This window comes from Thunnus albacares, chromosome 22 (genome assembly GCF_914725855.1).
Source record: "Thunnus albacares chromosome 22, fThuAlb1.1, whole genome shotgun sequence".
NCBI lineage: Eukaryota > Metazoa > Chordata > Actinopteri > Scombriformes > Scombridae > Thunnus > Thunnus albacares.
In genome coordinates, this window is record NC_058127.1 from 2,201,858 (window position 1) to 2,221,367 (window position 19,510).

Sequence of the window (19,510 nt, forward strand, 5' to 3'; positions counted from 1 at the left end):
TTGTAATCTCTAATTTTATGAGCGCTATATAAATACATTTTATTATTATTATTATTATTATTATTATTATTATTATTATTATTATTATTATTATTATTATTGTTGTTGTTGTTATTAAAAAATAAGAATTGGAGCGGAACGTTTGTGTGATCTTTGAATGTTTTCCAGTCGGGCGACATTTGTGATTGCACCAAAAACAAACTGAGGGCGGAAGAAGCCAAAGAGACAAACTTATGTCTCTTTAAACAGGAGATGGAGACTTTAAACGTGATCTATGTTTCCTCGGTGGACTTTGCGGACTGTAAAGTGTCTAAAGCGGAGATCCTGAGAGGAATGATCGCAGACAAACTGTCCACAGCCGCGCAGGAAATCTTAGCGGTTGTTGAGAGAACCGTAGCCGGGTACGAGGAGGAGGCTTCGGGCTTCAGACAGGAGATCGACCGGCAGAGGAGACAGCTGGAGGTTCTCCTGCAGCCTCAGGTCAAACTCTGCAGGATAGGTCGGTGAATTATAGAGATAATGTTGCAAGAAGAGAACAAAGCAGCAAACAAAGTAACTCAGTAGATTCACTCACTTGAACACAGTTTAGAGGTTTTTGTACAGGAGTGTTTTTATACTGTAGTTTTACTGAAGTAAAAGGTGTCAGTACGTCTTCCACCACCTGTTTAAAGCTTCATCTCTGATCCAGATGATGAAGGACTGTTACCTGTATGTGAGGAAGAGGAGGAGGCTGGTGGAGATAAACTCCCTGAAAAGGAGGAAGAGCAGCACACACAGCAGACACGTATGTCCTCACAGTGCTCTTTATGTTTTGGTTAAACAATATATTTGTTTAATTATCCCTGTTTCAGGAACTTGTTCACATCATGTGGGACAGGTGAGTGATCAATAAACCAGTAAAAACCAGAAAAACAGCACAAACCTCAAGATAGAAACCATCTAATACTCAAATCGGAAAAAAAAATCCACAATATAAATCGATATTTATGCAAAAAAAAGCTCCAATTTAATATTAAAAGTTAAATAAAGAAAGCAAGATAAACTCTGAATATGAGCATCGGATCAATATTCAGGATCAGCTCTGAGTTTAGGAGTCTGTGTCTACCGAGTGTTTTATAATCACAGCTGCAACGATTAGTCGGTTAATTGATTAGTTGCTAACTATTAAATTAATCACCAACTATTTTGATAATCGATTAATTGTTTTGAGTAAAAAAAAGTTCAAATTCTCTGATTCAGCTTCTAAAATGTGAATATTTTCTGGTTTCTTTTAGTCTCTTTGACAGTAAACTGAAGATCTTTGAGACAAAACATTTGATGACGTCATCTCGGGTTTTAGGAAACACTGATCAATGTTTTTCACAATTTTCTGACATTTTATGGACCAAATTACTAATCAATTAATCGACAGAATAATCCAAAGATTCATTGATAATGAAAATAATCATTAAATATAACGAGAACAGATGTTGGTCACAGCCTGATATTCATCTCTTAAAATCAATAAACTAATTAAAAATAAGTTTTATTATCTTTATTTATTAGAAATAAATAAATGACAATAAACAGTAAATAATCTGCAATCCTTCTTTTGTTCAGACTGGGACGACAGCTGGAGCCAGGACGTCTTACACCACACTGAGGAAGAGGAGGGTGAAGATGAGGAGGAGGCTGCTGAAGAGCCAGTACAGAGTACCAGTCCAGACCAGCAGGATCAGACATCAAACACCAGGTTCCAGTTTGACATAAAATCACTAATTAATACGTTTCCATTGAAGTGAGACTGAAGTGTTTCCTGATACACAGAACTACGATTTCTTTGATTTGTCTGTTTCCTTGCAGAGGTCAGTCTGTGAAGAGGAAGAACCGGAGATCTGGACCTTTAAATCTCAGAGTCTGTCTGTTGAAGGACTCCGTGACCAGCGTGCAGGGTCGAAGGTCTTCACAAGGTAGAAGCCTCAAACTCTCATTCAGAACAAACAACCTTCAAACTGAGTTTAGTCCTTGAACGTTTTCATGGATTTGTTTGCGTTTCAGTGACGAGGTCTTCGGTGCAGGACGTCAGGTGTCCTCGTGGCCTGCAGGAGGCCGACTTCCTGGACCTGCTGAGGTCCAGATTCCCTCAGCTGACCGGACGGTTTGACGTCTTCACAGCCGACGCCTCCAAGAAACTGTGGCCGCTGGAAGTTGGAGCGCTGACAGCAGAGGAGATCCAGAGGTCCATCCAGTCCACCGGGAGACGAAGATCAGCCCTGTATATCCGAGCAAAGGTAGGTGGTCTGAAAACACTCAAACCAACAATGAACTGATCTACTAACAAGTACTGTGTGTGTCTCAGCTGTAACCTTTAATGTAGCAAGTTAAGCTAACTAATAGAGACTGTTGTTGATCAATCGACTGATCGTAGCAGCTCTAATATTGATTTATTTGCTTTTTTGCCAGGTTGGAGATGAAGAGCAGACCTGCGAGGAAGACGGAGAACGTGACAACACAGCCGATTCTCTGACCGTCTCCATGACAACCAGCGATGACACCATGAAACATACGAGGTAACTAAAGGAAATCATCATTTACTACCTGCTGCCACAGACCAGCAGGACACTAGGTGGCAGTATGGAGCACGTTAGTTAAATATGTGCAAATAATCACATAGATTACAGAAATCAGCATATAAATACACACTTATTAAAATAAATATATTCATATTTCAATCTTTAATTTCTATTTGGATAATTTCATGAATGTAGCCGTAAAGGACTGAATGCTGCAGAAGTTTCTAGACGGCAACGATTACAACTAGAAAGCAGGAAAAGAGACATGAGAAGAAAGTGTTGTTGAGTTTTATGGATGTGTTTCCTGCACAGTAAGTTGTGTAAGTTGATAAGAAACGTTCACAACCATCAAAGAGTTGGTAAATATTCATATTGTCCATGTATGTAATGAAACTTCTTGTTCCTGCAGCGATCCTGTTTCAAGAGTTGAGATCAACAAAGAAGACGCTCTGCCCAGCAGCGCAAGAATACAGCTGATGGAAACCGATGATGGTGATGATGATGGTGGTACTTCACTAGACCCCACCAGTGACTCTCTGGCGCCCTCTCATGTGGACGATGACAGAAATAAGGACCAGAAACCAGACGAGAGCGCTACCGACGCATCGAAGAGGAAACGCCCGGTTTTACCGCCGTCTTTCAGCTCCGCAGAGGACGGCGAAGGGGAAGCTGGTGACGAGGATGTCAGAGATGATGACGGGAAGCCAGACGAGGACGATGAAGCAGCACAGTCATCGAACACAAAAACACGGCACTCGCTGCAACTCAGGGTCTGCTTGCTGAAGGACATGCAGACCAACGTGCTCTCAAAAAGAGGTAAATCTAAAAAGTTTAATCCCCCTAAAAATCTGTAAAAGGATAATTGAGTGTAATTCAGTTTAATGTGTCTCTGCGTCAGCCTACAAACATCCGGTGCAGAAGCTGACGTGTCCTCGTGGCCTAAGGGAGGCCGACTTCCTGGATCTGCTGAGGTCCACCTTCCCTGAGCTGCCCGGAGGTGACCGACCGTTCGATGTCTTCCTGACTGACAAATGCAAGAGACTACAGCCTCTGAGAGTAAAGACGCTGACGCCAGAGGAGGTCCACAGGTCCATCAAGTCCACCGGGAAAGGAAGATCGGCTCTTTACATTCGACTGAAGGTAGTTTGTCAAGTTGTGTAACTGTTTTATTTCCTGTCGAGAGCCGAAGGTCCGAGTGGGATGTTCAGTTGAGTCGTTCAACAAGCTGCAGGACAAGACGTGTGTTCATGTTTGTAAGTTAGATCAGAAGGAGACTTTAGCAGGAAGCTAATGTGGGTTGCTGTGTTGTGGAGCAGGATGCAATCAGGCTCAGTGTGACGTCTGCTCTGCTGATGGTAGAACGACACGTTATGACTTCATGAAAGGATTCGATTCAATGTATGGAAATAAAGACTCCAGCTACGAAAGCAGATAACTAACAGCATCACATCAAATTAATGTAAAACTAGGGGGCGCCATCACAAAACCAAAAATATCAAATATAAATTTCTCCCTTTTGGTTTCTGATATTTTTCTCAAAACAGAAAACAGGCCGAGTGATTTACAGAGCAGATATGTTGCTGTAGTAGATAAAAAAAATGTAATTTAATCTCAGTTGGTTTTTAAAACTGTTGATTTCTTCCAGACAGCAAAGAAATCCCTGATCAGCAAGGAGCGACTTCCTCCTCCACAGAGAAAAGACGAAGCCGCCAGTGACGCTCTGTCCACCTCTTCAGCACTGACAGGAAGTGATGAAACCAGACCGCATGCAAGGTGAGTCACCAAAGAAGCTGGCAACCATTTTATCATTAAACAAGTATCCCCAGTAAGCACATTTTGATACTGTGAAACATAAAGGTTCATGTAAATCATCAAACTCCTTATTTTCTATTATCAGTTCCCACAACAAAGAAACAGAGGAAACAGAGGACGGTGATGACGGAGAAGATTGTGGAATATCAGAGCAAGAAATTAGAGCCATTTCTTCTTCCTGCCCCGCAGCTGAGAGCAAAGGGGAAGGTGATGATGATGAGGAGGAGGAGGAGGAGGAGGTGATGGTGGACGACAGAGATGGCGACTGGAAACCAGACAAGTGTGATGAGGAGCTGGAGGAGAGTGAACCTGAACCGAACTCATCCAAGACAGCGAGGAAGCCACAAGTCAAACATTCAGGCGTCAAAACAAAGAGAAGCAAACGGATCCATTCGTCTCCGAAGGCGTCGACTGAGAACAGTGATGCTCTTCTCTCCTGTAAAGTCTGCACAGTTCTGTGCACGTCGACGAACATGTTGGTAAAACACGTCTGGAGTCATGTGGACGATCCAGAGAGAGTTTGTGGAGTGTGTGGAGAACATTCAGAGTCTGCAGAGGAGCTGAGGAGTCACCTTCAAAGTCACCAGAAAACTCACAGCTGCAACATCTGCGGAAAGTCTTTCATGACTGTTTCTAGTCTGAACAGGCACGCTAGTCTTCACACAGAAAAGAGACAGTACAAATGTGACGTCTGCCATAAAGCTTACACTCATAAGTCGGGTTTGAAGAATCACAAGTGGGAGCACGTGGAGGATAAACCACACAAATGTGACATCTGCCACCAGTCTTTTGGTTTCCCACAGCAGCTGAGGATTCACATGAGACGCCACACAGGTGAGAAACCGTACCGCTGCAAAGACTGCGGTAAATCTGTCAGTGACTTCCGATCTTTAACCCGACACATGCTGCTTCACACTGGGGAGAAACGTTACAGCTGTCAGGTCTGCGGGAAACATTTTTTACTTCCCGGAAAACTGAAAGAACACGAGAAAATCCACACAGACAGAAGCAGAACGCACCTCTGCCACGTTTGCTGCAAAACGTTCCACAGACCAGGTGAGTTAAAAGCTCACCTGGAAACACACAACAAGGCGAGGTCGCACATGTGCGGCGAATGCGGCAAGGGGATGTCGTCTCGAGGAGCTCTGAAGAGACACATGATAATCCACAGTGGGGAGAGACCGTACGGCTGCTCAGAGTGTGGACAAACCTTCAGCTGCTGGAACGTTCTCAGATCCCATCAGAAGACGCATTCAAGCTTGAAACCGTTTGTTTGTGGGGTTTGTGGGAAAACCTTTAAGAAAAAAGAGTACGTGACTGTTCACATGAGGACGCACAACGGAGAGAGACCGTACAAATGTTCTCTGTGCGACAAAGCCTTCACTCAGAGTCACTGTGTGAAAACACACATGAAGAGTCACCAGAGGGAGGAAACGTCAGCAGTGGATGGACTGATGCTCGGTTGACGTCTGTTCTAGAGTTGTAATATTTGGAGTTAAAAATGTAATAACTCGTCATATATTGTAAGAACAAATTAAAATTTTGATGTGTTTTGTACAGAGCTCCTTTTCCATCCCAACATCACATAATCATGGCCTGCAGGATCCACATTTCAACTGTGCCCCACATGTTTTTCAAGTATAGTGTTGCCATTTAAATGCATACCACATATTTTAATTGTTCCTTTATGTGCATATTCAGTGCCTTTAGCTAGTGGCTAAAATCTACTACATTTCCTTATGAGAACAGAACAATCATCAATACTGGTTCTTGAAAATAATTTATTTATTATCAAAGGAAACAGATTGTGACAATGTGTTCAAGTCAGCAAACATAATGAATAAAGACATACTGAGAAAACAAACTGTTGTAGAAAGCATTGGGTAACACTTTTATACAAGTAACTGTAGCTTTATGGAACGGCAGCCTTCATCAGTCCGACTTTAAATCAGCAGCAGTTTTCAGGGACTCTTAGTGAAATCCAAAGTTTAAAGACTGTTATTTCATTGATTCCTTTTATAATAAAGAATGAAAAAAAATAAGACAGTAAAAAAAAAATGAAAACAACCACCGTGAGCTCAGTGTCTCACTCACTCATTTTGACATGAAAATATAACTTAACAATAATCAAGTATAGACAGATATATACAACGATGCTCAAGAACTCTCACACTGATGACAACCAAGCTCAAGTTAGCGCTGGTAATGTTAAGATCGCCAGCAATTTAGCAATCAGTAGATTTGGTCTTGAATCTCTGGCTAGTTTATGAAACAAACTGAGAAATAATCTCAGTGTTTAAATATTTAGTCTCAGTTTTCTTTGTTGGACGGTTGTTCATTTACCTCTCATGTATTTTAAACCTTTATTTATTTAGTTGGCATCATCAAAACAATTGTTATGAATAATGAGCTAGCATGTGGCTAATTTAACCTAATTAAATGACACAAGCTTCCACTCCCACATTAATGAAGACCCAACTGCTGTTAGCACCATGAATGTTAAGTCATTAGCAGTTTAGCTTCGGTCCAAAAAAACATGGCTAGCTTTCAGAACAAACAGTAAATCATCTCAATGTTTAAACATTTAGTCTCAGATTTCTTGGTTGGGAGGTGATACATTTAGCTTTAATGGATGACAAACATCAAAATTGTTCTACACTATTATGAGCTAGCATGTAGCTAATGGCACACAACTCAGTGACAATGACCAAAGCTTTGTGCTTTTGAGACTTGTGCTGTTAGCATTGTGAACTGCTGCTGTAGCTAGCAGTTTAGCTTTGGTGCTTATTTCTGGCAATTATGACAAAACGATAATAATCAGCAATAATAATATTTAAACTTTTCTCTTTGCTGGTAGGTGTCAAATTTACCTTTCATATGTGCTAAATGCATTTTTTAGCGTTGGCATTATCAAAACAATCGTTTAGGTCAATGAGCTAGCGGGTGGCTAACCCCCAAAATCTTCACTCCACAGCAAGTCTGAGTAAAAGTCTAAATCTTCAAATGAAAGTTGTTGGCAACAAATCAACTTTGGTTTTAATGACATTTTCGTTGTTAACAAATCCAGACGTGTCAAGTTCTGACTGCAGGAATCAAAGCCACAAATTGTTTTTTTGTGGCAGCCATCTTGGCTACACAGCTGTTGCTAAAGCTAGACCGACTTTCTACCAAAAGAAAAGAAATCCTGGAAAGACTGCTCCTTTTCAGCCATCTTTATCCCATCATCTGTCCTGTAAATATAATCATATTTAGTTTGTACAACTGTTAAATGATTAAAATGATTTAGTAGGAAAACCTGTTAATAATTCTGAAAAATCAAAACGTCAAAATGACGTATCGTTACCTTAGTGAGCACTAAGTAACCCTGACTCATTCCTGTTTTGTTAAATCAGATAAAGTTTGTTGCTTTTCACCAGTTCAGTTGGTTGATCTGTTGGTGTTTGAGCAGCATCCTGTTGGCTGAAGACCATAAAACTTACGTCCATCTGAGAAGCTGCAGCAGGTCGATGGTTCGAGATGTTGGACTCTCAAACTTTCATAACTTGCAGGACAGTAATCTGGATTCATGCACTGTGAAATTGGTTTACTGGCACTTTTGCAAACTTTTATGACATCTGAAACTAATTTAAACCTTCAAATTTGACAAAGACGGATGTTTATCATCACACAAAAGACACAAAAGAAGTATTGTGAGTAAACCTCCAGTGATTCGCAAGCAGTTATCAGGTTATGAGTTTAACCTTATAGTGTTTTACACAAGTTTAATTTGTGGTTCCTTTCATAATCTCTTGTATTTTAAAAGGTTGTGTTGTGTTGCTGTGTGCCCTCCTGATGCACAACAGTCAACGTTAAACAGTAATAATATTTGTGTTTGTATCGTCCAAGAAAATCAAGTAGATTTTGATGTTTTCTGAAAGCAGAAAGCTTGTTCTACCTCCTCTGACTGTATTATTATCATTCTGGTGATAAAACATGCTGATAAATAAATACCAGGTGGTCATAATAATGTAAACTTAATAACACCTCCTCTTCCTCAGTGAGGTGTAAATGCCGGTTTTAATAAATAAACTGATGTTAAAGTCCTCCGTCGCCCTCTTCTCTGTCCACTCACATGGTTCAGGATGGAGGCTGGTTCAGCTCAGGGCAGGTTAGTTATCTCCTCTCCTCTCCGACGTCACTCGTCCCTCCCGCCCTCCACCATCCTGTACCGCTGCCTGCAGGAGGAGGGCAACGCCACCGGCCACGAGAACACGATGGGAACTGTCGTCTGAACGTTCCTTTCCAAGAAATTGAAGGCCACGTTCCACCACGTCCTCGACAGGTAGTTGCTGGGTGCGTGACGCAGCGTCTGAGCAGAAAAAAAAACACAGAATATTAGTGACAAAATTACATAAAGAGAGACAGATTTTGCATTTTGCAGTCTTTAATGTTGCGTAAGATTGGGATTTTAAGGGGAGGAAATTTAACCTGTAGAATCAGAATCAGGTTTATTGCCAAGTGGATTTGCAGATAAAAAGGAATTTAACTTGGTGTTGTGGTGCATAACAGTCAAAAATATACACAAAATGATGTAATCCTAAATAACATAAAAAGGAAATTTACAATCAAAAAGTGAGAACAGCTGCTACAGGTTTAAAAGAGAATGAAATGAAATTAAATGTACAAAATATTGACCTGGAATCTGCAAATGTTCATAGTGGAAAGAGTATATGCAGTGTGCAAGTAATAAAAATACTAATAATACTAAATATAAATTATTATTATTTTAAATTTACCTTTGGGATTCATAAAGTATCTAATGTAACCAAGCGGTAACCTCCGGGGCTGTAAAATGAAACCAAAAACTGCAGTTCCTTGAATGCCCACTTGAGGCTCCAAAAGCGAGTCAATCCCCATAGACCCCCATGTTAAAATGTCCAACTTTACAGCAGAAATAAACATGTTTACAGTCTGGTACAAACAACGGTTTTGGTCTCTGTAGCTAATTTCCTCTTTCATGACAACTGTACGGGGGGTGAATTTTTTTATAACTCACTCATTTAAATGTTATTAAGCCGTAAAGTTCTGCATAATGAAGGACATGGCTGCTTTGAGTGACAGGTCCGCCAGCCGCTAGGTGGCTTGTTTCAGCCATTCGGCCCCGCCTCTTTGCCCATTTTTGATTGGCTGGGAGTTAGGCAGCGTCACGCACCGCCAAGATGGCGACGGCCGGAGCGGCTCGCTTTGAGCTTCAAAACCTCTTCAGAAACCAACGAGTGACGTCATGGCAACTACGTCCATGTTTTTATACAGTCTATGAATGTAACGCGCCATGTTATATCAGAAGAAGGTATTTTTGTGTGTATGTTATTTAAACATTTAAAAAAACGTTAAAAACTATTATTTTTTTAGGATGGCATTCTTGTAATGTACCAGTGTTGAGTGTGTGTGTTCTACACATGTATTTATGTTTCTGTGTGGATAACAATCCATGTGTGCACACATTTGTTTTTATATTTTATCTCTATTATTATTATTATTATTATTATTATTATTAGAGGTAATTCCATCTCTCTACACAGATTTTTTTCATGTTGTTTGTATGCATTTGATTTTAACCTGTGCAAATAAATAAACAAACTCAAGTAGTTCTGTGAATTAGGAGCCTTGTATCCAACTGAACATATTAGATTAGACTGTCGACGTTAATAAATATCGAGTCACATTTATAAGGACACCTACATGTGTGTTGGCCATGGTGTGGTACCACCAGAAGGTCCTGGTGGTGACGAAGTATCCGATCACCACGTCGATGCTGTAGTGCTCGTGGCCGATCAGGATGCAGACGACTCCCGAGGCGCTCAGCAACCAGCAGAACCAGTGATACCACCACATCCAGCGCGGAGAGTCTGCAGCAAATAAAAACAACCAGAAATCACACTCAGACAACGACTCATGTTGTTGTTTTTGAGATATTTTAATTATTTTATGGGGGTTGATCTGTTATTTACTACTTGTATAAATGTCTTCATCACTGTTATCTGTCATAATGTTTATTTGTACTTTTACTCTGATGAGTATTAAAGGACCAGTCTGTAGGATTTAGTGGCATCTAGTGGTGAGGTTGCAGAATACCCCTCACCCTTCCAGGTGGGTAGTAAAACCCACAGTGGCCACGAAACCCATGAAAAACACTAAAGCTCCTCTCTAGATTTCAGTGTTTGGTTTGTCTGTTCTGGGCTACTGTAGAAACATGGCGGCTCCATGGAAGAGGACCTGCTCCCTCTGTAGATATAAAGGCTCATTCTAATTAACGAAAACACAACGATTCTCATTATCAGGTGATTATAAACTAATTAAAACATACTTATGAATATTATATTCCATTTCTGCCAATGTTCAGCCAGTGTTCAGAGAGAAAACAAACTGAATTTGAGGATAAAGTTGTAATATGAGAAAAAAGTCCTGATGTTGTTATCATAAAATTATTATTTTAATACATTACAACAATTTTTCCTCAAAGTATTTTGACTTTAACCTCATTCTTTAGTATCTCAGCTGTTTAATAAATTCAACATTCAGAGATTCAGAGGAAATATTAACAGGTTAAAGTTGTTTCAGTAAAGAGTTTAAATGATAATAATAAGTGTCTCATAATCAGTTCAGATTAGTAATTTTTTCCACAAATGACCCAACAAATATCAGTCAACCTGCATCATAATTAATTTGAGGAAAGCAGCAGCAGTAAAGTGAATTTAAACTGAAATAAATCAGAAAACAGCAGGTGTGTGTGTGTGTGTTGTGTGTGTTGCGTGTGTGTGTGTGTGTGTGTGTGTGTGTGTGTGTGTGTGTTGTGTGTGTGTATCCTCACACTCTTTGATGAAGAGGTAGGACAGAGTCAACATGACGGTGTGACCGCTGTACAGGAAGTCACCGCACATCAAGTGGGAACCAGTCAGAGACAAACCTGCACACAACAAACACACAAACAAACACATGATAAGCAAGAGCTTCAGTTCGCTGTATGCGAGTAAACTGACATTAAATTTACTTCTTACAGGCTTCAAGTTACATTTAAGACTTTTAAAGGCATTTTAATACCAAACAGAACACAATTGAATGCCTGTTTCACAGTCAAAGTATGAAAGAAAAGCCATTAGTGATACTCAGAGCTAAAATTATTTACCAAGTGCAATGTGAAATAAATTTATTTTACATTTCTGTCAGTTTATAACAATCATTCCCAATAGTTTGTTGCTGTTACCTCCTCCTGATATCAGCCTCAGAATCCTCCAGATCTTCCCGGTCGAGTTGTTGTAAAGCTGCACAGAGAAACAAACAAAACAGTTACTGATGGTGAACTGTATGTAAACAACAGGTAAACATACAGTTAATGTGTGTGTGTGTGTTTGTACCTTGGGAGCGCAGACCATGTGTTTTCCAGGCACCGGCAGCGTTGTGATGTACATGGTGACACAGCGATACATGTAGAGAGTCCCGATCAGGAAGAAACAGCGACGACCCACGATAGCTCTGCAGAGAGGGACGAGAAACTTTAATAAAGATGAGCAACGTGAGAGAAAACTGATTGATAAGTTATCATTTAATAAATATATGTTACAAATGTTTGTTTTCAACTGAATGTGACGTCCTAGTCCAGTTGAATTCTTGAACTTGTTTCTATCTGAGGGTTGTTTGTATCTTTGTCTTAGAGACTGTGTGGATCGGGAGGAACCTCGACAAGCTAAAGTTGAAGGACGTCCTTGTTTAAAAAGGTATTGATCGACCATTTAGATCAATCAGGTCATTGTATGAACATACTTGCTTGTAAGAAGGTTTGTGAAAGTGTCTGTTTAGGGACTGGACTGTTTTTAGCTTCGCTTCTGGAGACGTATAACGCCGTCTGGTTTGGGTTCACGATCTTTAAAGAAAGAACCAACTGAACAACAAGCTTTCTCTCCAAAAATACAAGATGATTGTGTTTATATTTTGTGTTTGGACATTTGTAACATTATTACTGATGGTGTGACAACAGCTTCAACAAGCAAAGTTCTTCTGTCCTTGTCTATTCTGTTAGATTGGTAAATATTCTTGCCAAATATTAAAAAATGATTATTCTAATATTGAAATAGTTGCTGATGGGGCTGCAACTAACCATTATTTTAATCCACTAATCTATTAACTGTCTTGTCTTTAAAATGTATAAAGACAAATGTGTTATAATTTCTTAAAGGTCAACACAACGTCTTCAAATGTCTCGTTTTGTCTGATCAACACAGAAATATTCAGTTTACTGTCATGTTTGACACAGAAAAACTTCAAATTTCTCATATTTGAGAAGCTGCAACGACTGAATATTTGGTATTTTTGCTTTAAAAAAATAAGACTATATGATTATTCTGTTGTGAAAATAGTTGGCGATTCATTTTCTGTCGATCGACTCATCAGGCGGCACCAGACAATCAGAGCTCTCCACCTACCGAAGTCTGGGGATTTCTTAAAAGAACAGTAGTTGCTTGAACGGCCGCTAACAAAGCTACGCCCCTTACATTTGGTTCAGGACACACCATCACGCCCTGAAGACTCTGGATTGGTTCTGCAATGCAGGTTTTTTAAACTCTCGAACAGTTTCCACCCAGTTTTAACAACAAAAGCTGGGAGATCGTCCTCAGTCTCTTTAAGCGAAGTGTTTACTGACATGTGAGTCTAACAAAGCTACGCCCCTTACATTTTGTCAAGGATACGCCATACCAGAAGTAATGTCTCCATAAAGACACTAAAGACTAGGAGATCGTCCTCAGTCTCTATAAGTGAAGCGTTTACTGACTGACTGACCTGTGAGTCTATCAATCAACTAATCAATCATTGGACTAATCGTTGCAGCTCTACTCTGTATTTCTACTGAAACTAGAGCTCACTTGTGTTTGAGGAAGATCCATTGGACGAACCAAAGTCCGACCAGGATCAGCCCGTTGACCTCGGTGACGGTGAAGGCCCAGGGGACTCGGTCCACGTAATCGAAGAACTTGTCGGGCAGCGGCGGGCTCACCGACTTGTCCGGCACCCTCTCGTGGACGATGGTGATGACGACGGTGGTGAAGAAGAGGTTGAAGAGGGCGTAGAGGAAGGCCACGCCCGTCTTCCACCACTCTTTGGGGAGTCGGTTGGCGCGCTCCTCCGGCACGGAGATCTTCACGTAGTCGCAGTGTCGCCTCAGGCCGCTGCTCAGCGAGTGGATCAGCTGGTTCTGCAGCAGACTGCTCAGTTTGCTGCGTTCGTGCTTGTTTTTGCCGTCGTGGGCGTCGCCGGGGAGCGGCGGCGAGGTGGCGTGGCGAGCCGGGTTACCGTTGGCGACCATGGGAGGATGAGGAGGCAAAGTGGGGTTTGTTGTGGTCACGTCAGCTTCCACATGAGGGCGGATATCACCGCTGTCCTGGATCAGCTCTGAAGCTGCCATTGATGACCTTTTCTCCTCTTTAGGAGGACTTATTGATTGATTGTCTGATCAATAAGGAAGAATTTGACCACAGTCACAATATAAACAAACTTTAATGTGCTGAAACTTCACAAATATTCCTTTATCAGATGTCGTCTGCTTTGCTGTGGCTCAGGCGTAATCAATAATCCAGTATCGGTCTATCAGGAGCTGAGCTGGTGATGTCACAGAGGAGGCAGGTGATTGGTCGATCAGGATGATTTAGCACCGACCTGAAAAACAACAACAACACATTTTTACCGTCGGTCGACACAAAAGATTTAAAAATCTGGACGTGACACAGTTTCACAGCCAGTTTTTCTGGATTGTTCAGGCGTCTGTTCTACTTTTTGTTTTTAATCTTTATTTTTAGTTTCGTGGGGTTTATCTGAGGTCAAATAAACGTCACAACTAGCCAACATTCACTGGAAGAGTTTTGTTCCAGAGAGTTTAAGTTGTTGAACTTCTGGTTTACAAAAATACAGTAAAAATGCTTCATGTAAATACAATATTACCCTGTAAATGTTCGTGTCACATTTTTAGTAACGGAGGAGAACAAATACAGAGAAAAAAGTTTACAGCAGCAGTCAGAACTAACATCACCGTCTGCAGCAACCAAGAATTATAATAAATTCAATTTAAGGCTTTTAAATCATTTCTAAGACCTTTTTTTTTTGTTTTGTTTTTTTAAGGAAACTGAATTAAATGTTTTTAAGACTTTTCAACATCTTGTTGGTCAATTTAAAGATGTTGGACTTGTAACAAGGAGTTTTTCAGTATTTTCTGACATTTTAGAAGAAATCTTTCATCACTTAATTGACAAGTAATTGATAGATGAATCAATAATAAAAAATCAATCATCAGTTCCAGCCTGTGGTAATAGAATGACTGCTAATTAGACAGCACTCTGTTGCAAACTTCACTTAAATTTAATTGATTTGCTTTCTGAAAAACTCAAACTTTAACTTTATTTTCTACTTAAGTTGTCGGCTGATCTCAAACAATCACTAACCTGGTTCTGAAATGTGCTGTATTTCATTATTATTATTATTATTATTATTATTATTATTATTATTATTATTATTATTATTATTGTTATTATTTTACAGTAATTGTTTATTAGTAAATTCTTAGTGAAGTACTGAATTGTGGATCCTCTGAAATCGACAGGAATGCTCTTATCAGCAGTTAATCAAGTTCAGACGGGTAAAAACACACACACCTACAAACACACACACACACACCCCTACAAACACACACACACACACACTATTGAGATCTGAATTTTTAGTGTTTGACTCTGAGTAACCTGAGGGAGGTACAACCTGACAGACAGACAGACAGACAGACAGACACGCCTACAACACACACGCAAAGCCTGTTAACCGGAGCCGTCACACACACCTACACAAAACACACACACACACACACACCTACACAAAAAACACACACACCTACACAAAAAACACACACACACACACACACACCTACACAACACACACACACCTACACACACACACACACCTACACAACACACACACACACACCTACACAACACACACACACACACCTACACAACACACACACACACACACACACACACCTACACAAAAAACACACACACACACACCTACACAAAAAACACACACACACACCTACACAAAAAACACACACACACACCTACACAACACACACACACACACACACGCCTGAACATAAAACCAGTCAGACAGCATGGCAGCTGATATCCGCTTTAAACTGAGAATATTTAACTTTCCACAGAACAGATAACGATCTTCCTCTCGCCTGTAACAATAAAACTCGCCCGTCAGAGCTTCAGCTGACAATCCTTCACTTCAGTTTCCTGCTGACGTTGAAAAAGCTTCTTATAAAAACTACAAATGATGCTTCTGAACCCCGACGACATGTTGCTGCTTGATGATGTATTTCATGTGATGTTTCCTCCAAAAGCCACAAGTTTATTTTATTTTTTTATTTGCACTAATCGATGAATCGCTGCTGCTCTCTACATCAGGAATGATCATTTAAAGATTTACTGACACATTAAGAGCTGCAACAATTAGTCGATTAATTGATTAGTTGCCAATTATTCAATTAATCGCCAACTATCTTAATAACCAATTAATTGTTTTGAGTCATTTTTTACAAAGAAAAAGTCCAAATTCTCTGATTTCAGCTTCTTAAATGTGAATATTTTCTGGTTTCTTTCGTCTCTATGACGATAAACTAAATATCTTTGGATAAAACAAAACATTTTGACATCTTGGGAAACACTGATCAACATTTTTATGGACCAAACAACTAATCAGATTAATCAATAGTGAAAATAATATTTGGTTGCAGCTGTTTGTTGCTCATTGTTGGTTACAGCAACAGAATAACAGCAGACTGATGATTCAAACTATATTTCTAAGCAGCACTTTAGTTCGAAAGAGTGTGTGTGTGTGTGTGTGTGTGTGTGTGTGCGTGTGTGTGTGTGTGTGTGCGTGTGCGTATTGTGAAGGTTTTGGGAAACTCTGTGCAGACAGAGACAGTATTGATGTTGCTGAAACTGCTGCAGATCAAGTTAAATTGTGAGTCATGTCTCTGTCTCCTGCTAAATGCCTCCTCAGCCTGCCGCCTCTCTGACAACATTTCACACAGCGGTGTGTGTGTGTGTGTGTGTGTGTGTGTGTGTGTGTGTGTGTGTGTGTTGGTGTATAATGTTAAACCTCATTGTACAAACACACGTCAGAAAAAACACTTTCTGTTCATCATGGAAACAAACTGCGACCTGAAACTCGTCGGTTGAGATCGTTTAGACAAAAGATGAAAATAAACTGTGAATCTGCACCAAAGTTCCTTTTTTAATGGAGGAAAACTGACTTTTCATCTGACTGACGAGCAAAACTTTTAAAAACCATGTGCTGCATTTCTAACAATCTGCTTTAAAACCTTTAAAATCCCTTTAAAAACATCGAAACTTGATTTTCAAAAATCACTGCAACTTTTCTACGTCTGTTTTAATTTAAACACAAAGAAAACCAGAAACTTCCTGCAGAGTTTAAAACCTGCAGGAAGTTAAAAACAGTTCAGGTGTAAAATAAATACGTGTCTTTAATTTTGTCTAAACACAAGCAGCTTTGACTAAATATAACAGTCTAAAATTAGCTAAATTATAATAATTTTGATACTTTTTGAATTAGTTTGTACTAAGAAAGTATTGAAGTACAACAGCAAACATATTTGTGATATATAAATAAATGAAATAGTAGTTTCTGTTGTTAATTCACTGGTTAGCTGCTAATAGCTGCTACACAAACAGCTAACAGCTGACTTTTACTTTCATTGATATTTCAATGTTTCCTCTTTTCCTGCACATTTCAAACCATCATCAGACTGTTTTCTGTGCAGTGTGTGTGTGTGTGTGTGTGTGTGTGTGTGTGTGTGTGTGTGTGTGTGTGTGTGTGTGTGTCGTTCCCTGTTTACCGACACACAGAATGACATAATGACAAATTACCTTAAATGAAATTAAGACCATGGGATTTCAATTTCCCTAATTTGTCAACACAAGACAGAGCAGAGCAGGGAGGAACATCAGGTCAGTGGTTCACAGACCGTCTCACATCAACGACCCCACAAACTAGACCACAAACCCCCGTCTGATCAGACTTTTAGATGTTTTATTACAGAAAGTGTATGAAAACCAAAACACTCAAAACACACACATTCTGTCACTTCTGTGTTATTTATGGAGTCAAAATAATTGATTCCTCTTTTTACTGTGGACGCCCTGAAACTGCCTCAATGACCCCTGGGGGGGTCCCCGGACCCCACTTTGAGAACCACTGCATTAGAGAGCTGCAGGTAGCTGAGTATCCTGTCTGACTGAGAGTAAAAGTAGGGCTTTATTTTCATTATCAATACACTTATTGATCTTTTTCTTGATTCATTTTGTCTATTATTTGTCCTCACAGTTTATAATCATAAAGAAAAACACAGAAAAGCAACATATCTTCACATTTTAGCAAATATTTCACTTTTTGCTTGACAAACTGATTGATTGGCAGGATAGTTGTTGATGATACCTGTCTGATTGTTTCAGTGTGAAATAGAAGTAACACAATTAATGTGAAGTTTTTTTTGTGTAAAATAGAAAAAGTAATAATCATTGAAGAAGCTGAAAGCAGTAAATGTTTGCTGGGCCTATTAAGAAAAATAAACAACTGTAGAAAAGCTGTTAATAAGGCAATTAATTATTGATCAATCAATTATTTGACTAATCGTTTCAGCACTAAATTAAAAAAGTTGTAATTTTAACTGACATGTGACAGAGGAAAGTCAGTCACGTTTTCTACGCAGGTTTCCATCAAACAAAACGACTTACACGTTTAAACTTTAACCTAGTATTGATTAATGATCGGTGTATTGATAAATCGGATATTTGACACATTATTTTAGCACTTGATAGACGCACAAGCAGCATTAAAAGTTGTGTTTATAAGCTAAACAAACGGCTGTAAATGTCAGCTGAGGCGCTTCATTCATTGCGACACGAGCAGGACGACAGTAAACACACCTGTCTGACGCTGTGACGCACGTTTCCGCTTCTTCTCTGCTTTCAAACAGGTGAAAGGAAGTGAAATAAACTTTGCTTTCTCCGCGTGTAGCGAAATAAAAATAAACTCACCGCTTTATCGGCAGAATTTCACCTCTTCGGGCTCAAATCTCTTCACTTTTTCTTCGCTCAGAACTTCTCTTCCTCCTCTGCTTGTGCGCGTGCTGTGAGTTTCACTGCGTAAGCGCGAGCGCCTGCGTTGTGTGTATATGGAACCCCCACCCGCAACCGTCAGTCCTCGCGCCTCCCGTCAATGGCTGTTCACATTCCAAATATGGTGCGACAGCTTCCGTCGACGCGCTCGTTCCCGCCCATATTTGGGGGTGCCGCTCGCCCCGCCCAGCTGACTCACCTTCGGACCTCGCAGCGATGAGTCACCTGAGCTCGGCAGCACTCGGGATTATCCGTAAAGCGGAGGGAGGCGGGAAAAGTGTGTCAGGAAGTCAGGAAGAGACAAAAACAGTTACACGTTTACAGTTGAAATTAAGTAAAAAATGTCAAAAGGATTGAGAAAAATAGAAAATTCTCACGTTAAGTCAAAATTTTTACTTTCTAATTTGATACATTTGGATGTTGGAAGTAAAAATTATGTTATTAAATGTCACCTTTTTGATTTACTGAATCCAAATTATAAGATTAACTAGATCAAAATTATGACTATTTACTACTATGATTATTTGAGTCTATTCTCAAATTTGATTTTTTAAGTAAAAATTATCAAATGAGACTGTCAAGTCAAAAATTTGTCTTAGCCTACTAAAAGGCAGATAGTAGAGCAAAATTATGATGTTTAAATCCAAATTGTGAAGTTGACTACATCAAAATTATGAGATAATCAAATAAAAAATGTCTAAACTGATATTATTTATGCATAATTTTGAGATAGTAAATCAAACCTATGATAGTAAGTTACAATTTTGACATATGATCTTAATTTTGATTCAATTTTGACTTAAGGGGTGTAATTTATGACTCATTATTTTAGTAAACCAATATTTTGTATTTTGTGTTTTTGCATGCCCATGTTTCATGTTTGATTGAAAATGCATCATTTTGTCTGTTTGTTTGATGAAT

The 19,510-nt window shown here is 39.6% G+C and overlaps 2 protein-coding genes across 2 annotated transcripts; one reads left to right on the top strand and one right to left on the bottom strand.

The window, feature by feature from the left end:
* The first annotated feature begins 196 nt into the window (after positions 1–196).
* LOC122974427 (zinc finger and BTB domain-containing protein 17-like) lies at positions 197–5,830 on the top strand. Its single transcript, XM_044342454.1, has 10 exons — positions 197–499; positions 689–784; positions 1,600–1,732; positions 1,843–1,949; positions 2,038–2,270; positions 2,443–2,549; positions 2,962–3,368; positions 3,451–3,692; positions 4,198–4,325; positions 4,450–5,830. The coding sequence occupies exons 1-10, from the start codon at positions 253–255 to the stop codon at positions 5,828–5,830; spliced, it is 3,081 nt and encodes a 1,026-aa protein (XP_044198389.1). The 5' UTR covers positions 197–252.
* Positions 5,831–6,131: 301 nt separating this feature from the next.
* On the bottom strand, positions 6,132–18,725 carry LOC122974157 (phosphatidylcholine:ceramide cholinephosphotransferase 2-like). Its single transcript, XM_044342093.1, has 7 exons — positions 18,509–18,725; positions 13,262–14,051; positions 11,759–11,876; positions 11,608–11,665; positions 11,215–11,310; positions 10,086–10,252; positions 6,132–8,712 (listed from the first exon to the last, which is right to left on the bottom strand). Exons 2-7 carry the CDS (start codon positions 13,798–13,800, stop codon positions 8,539–8,541), a joined length of 1,152 nt encoding a protein of 383 aa, XP_044198028.1. The 5' UTR covers positions 13,801–14,051; positions 18,509–18,725; the 3' UTR covers positions 6,132–8,538.
* Between the last annotated feature and the right edge of the window lie 785 nt (positions 18,726–19,510).

Bases quoted from the DNA above. Each gene is read 5' to 3' on its own strand.
- LOC122974427 (XM_044342454.1), top strand. From the start codon at position 253: ATGGAGACTTTAAACGTGATCTATGTTTCCTCGGTGGACTTTGCGGAC. The intron at 2,271-2,442 runs GTAGGTGGTCTG...CTTTTTTGCCAG, and splicing joins CCCTGTATATCCGAGCAAAG to GTTGGAGATGAAGAGCAGAC. The intron at 2,550-2,961 runs GTAACTAAAGGA...TTGTTCCTGCAG, and splicing joins GACACCATGAAACATACGAG to CGATCCTGTTTCAAGAGTTG.
- LOC122974157 (XM_044342093.1), bottom strand. From the start codon at position 13,800: ATGGCAGCTTCAGAGCTGATCCAGGACAGCGGTGATATCCGCCCTCAT. The intron at 11,877-13,261 runs GTGAGCTCTAGT...CCCTCTCTGCAG, and splicing joins TGGATCTTCCTCAAACACAA to AGCTATCGTGGGTCGTCGCT. The intron at 8,713-10,085 runs GTAGGTGTCCTT...TTTTCTGCTCAG, and splicing joins ACACCATGGCCAACACACAT to ACGCTGCGTCACGCACCCAG.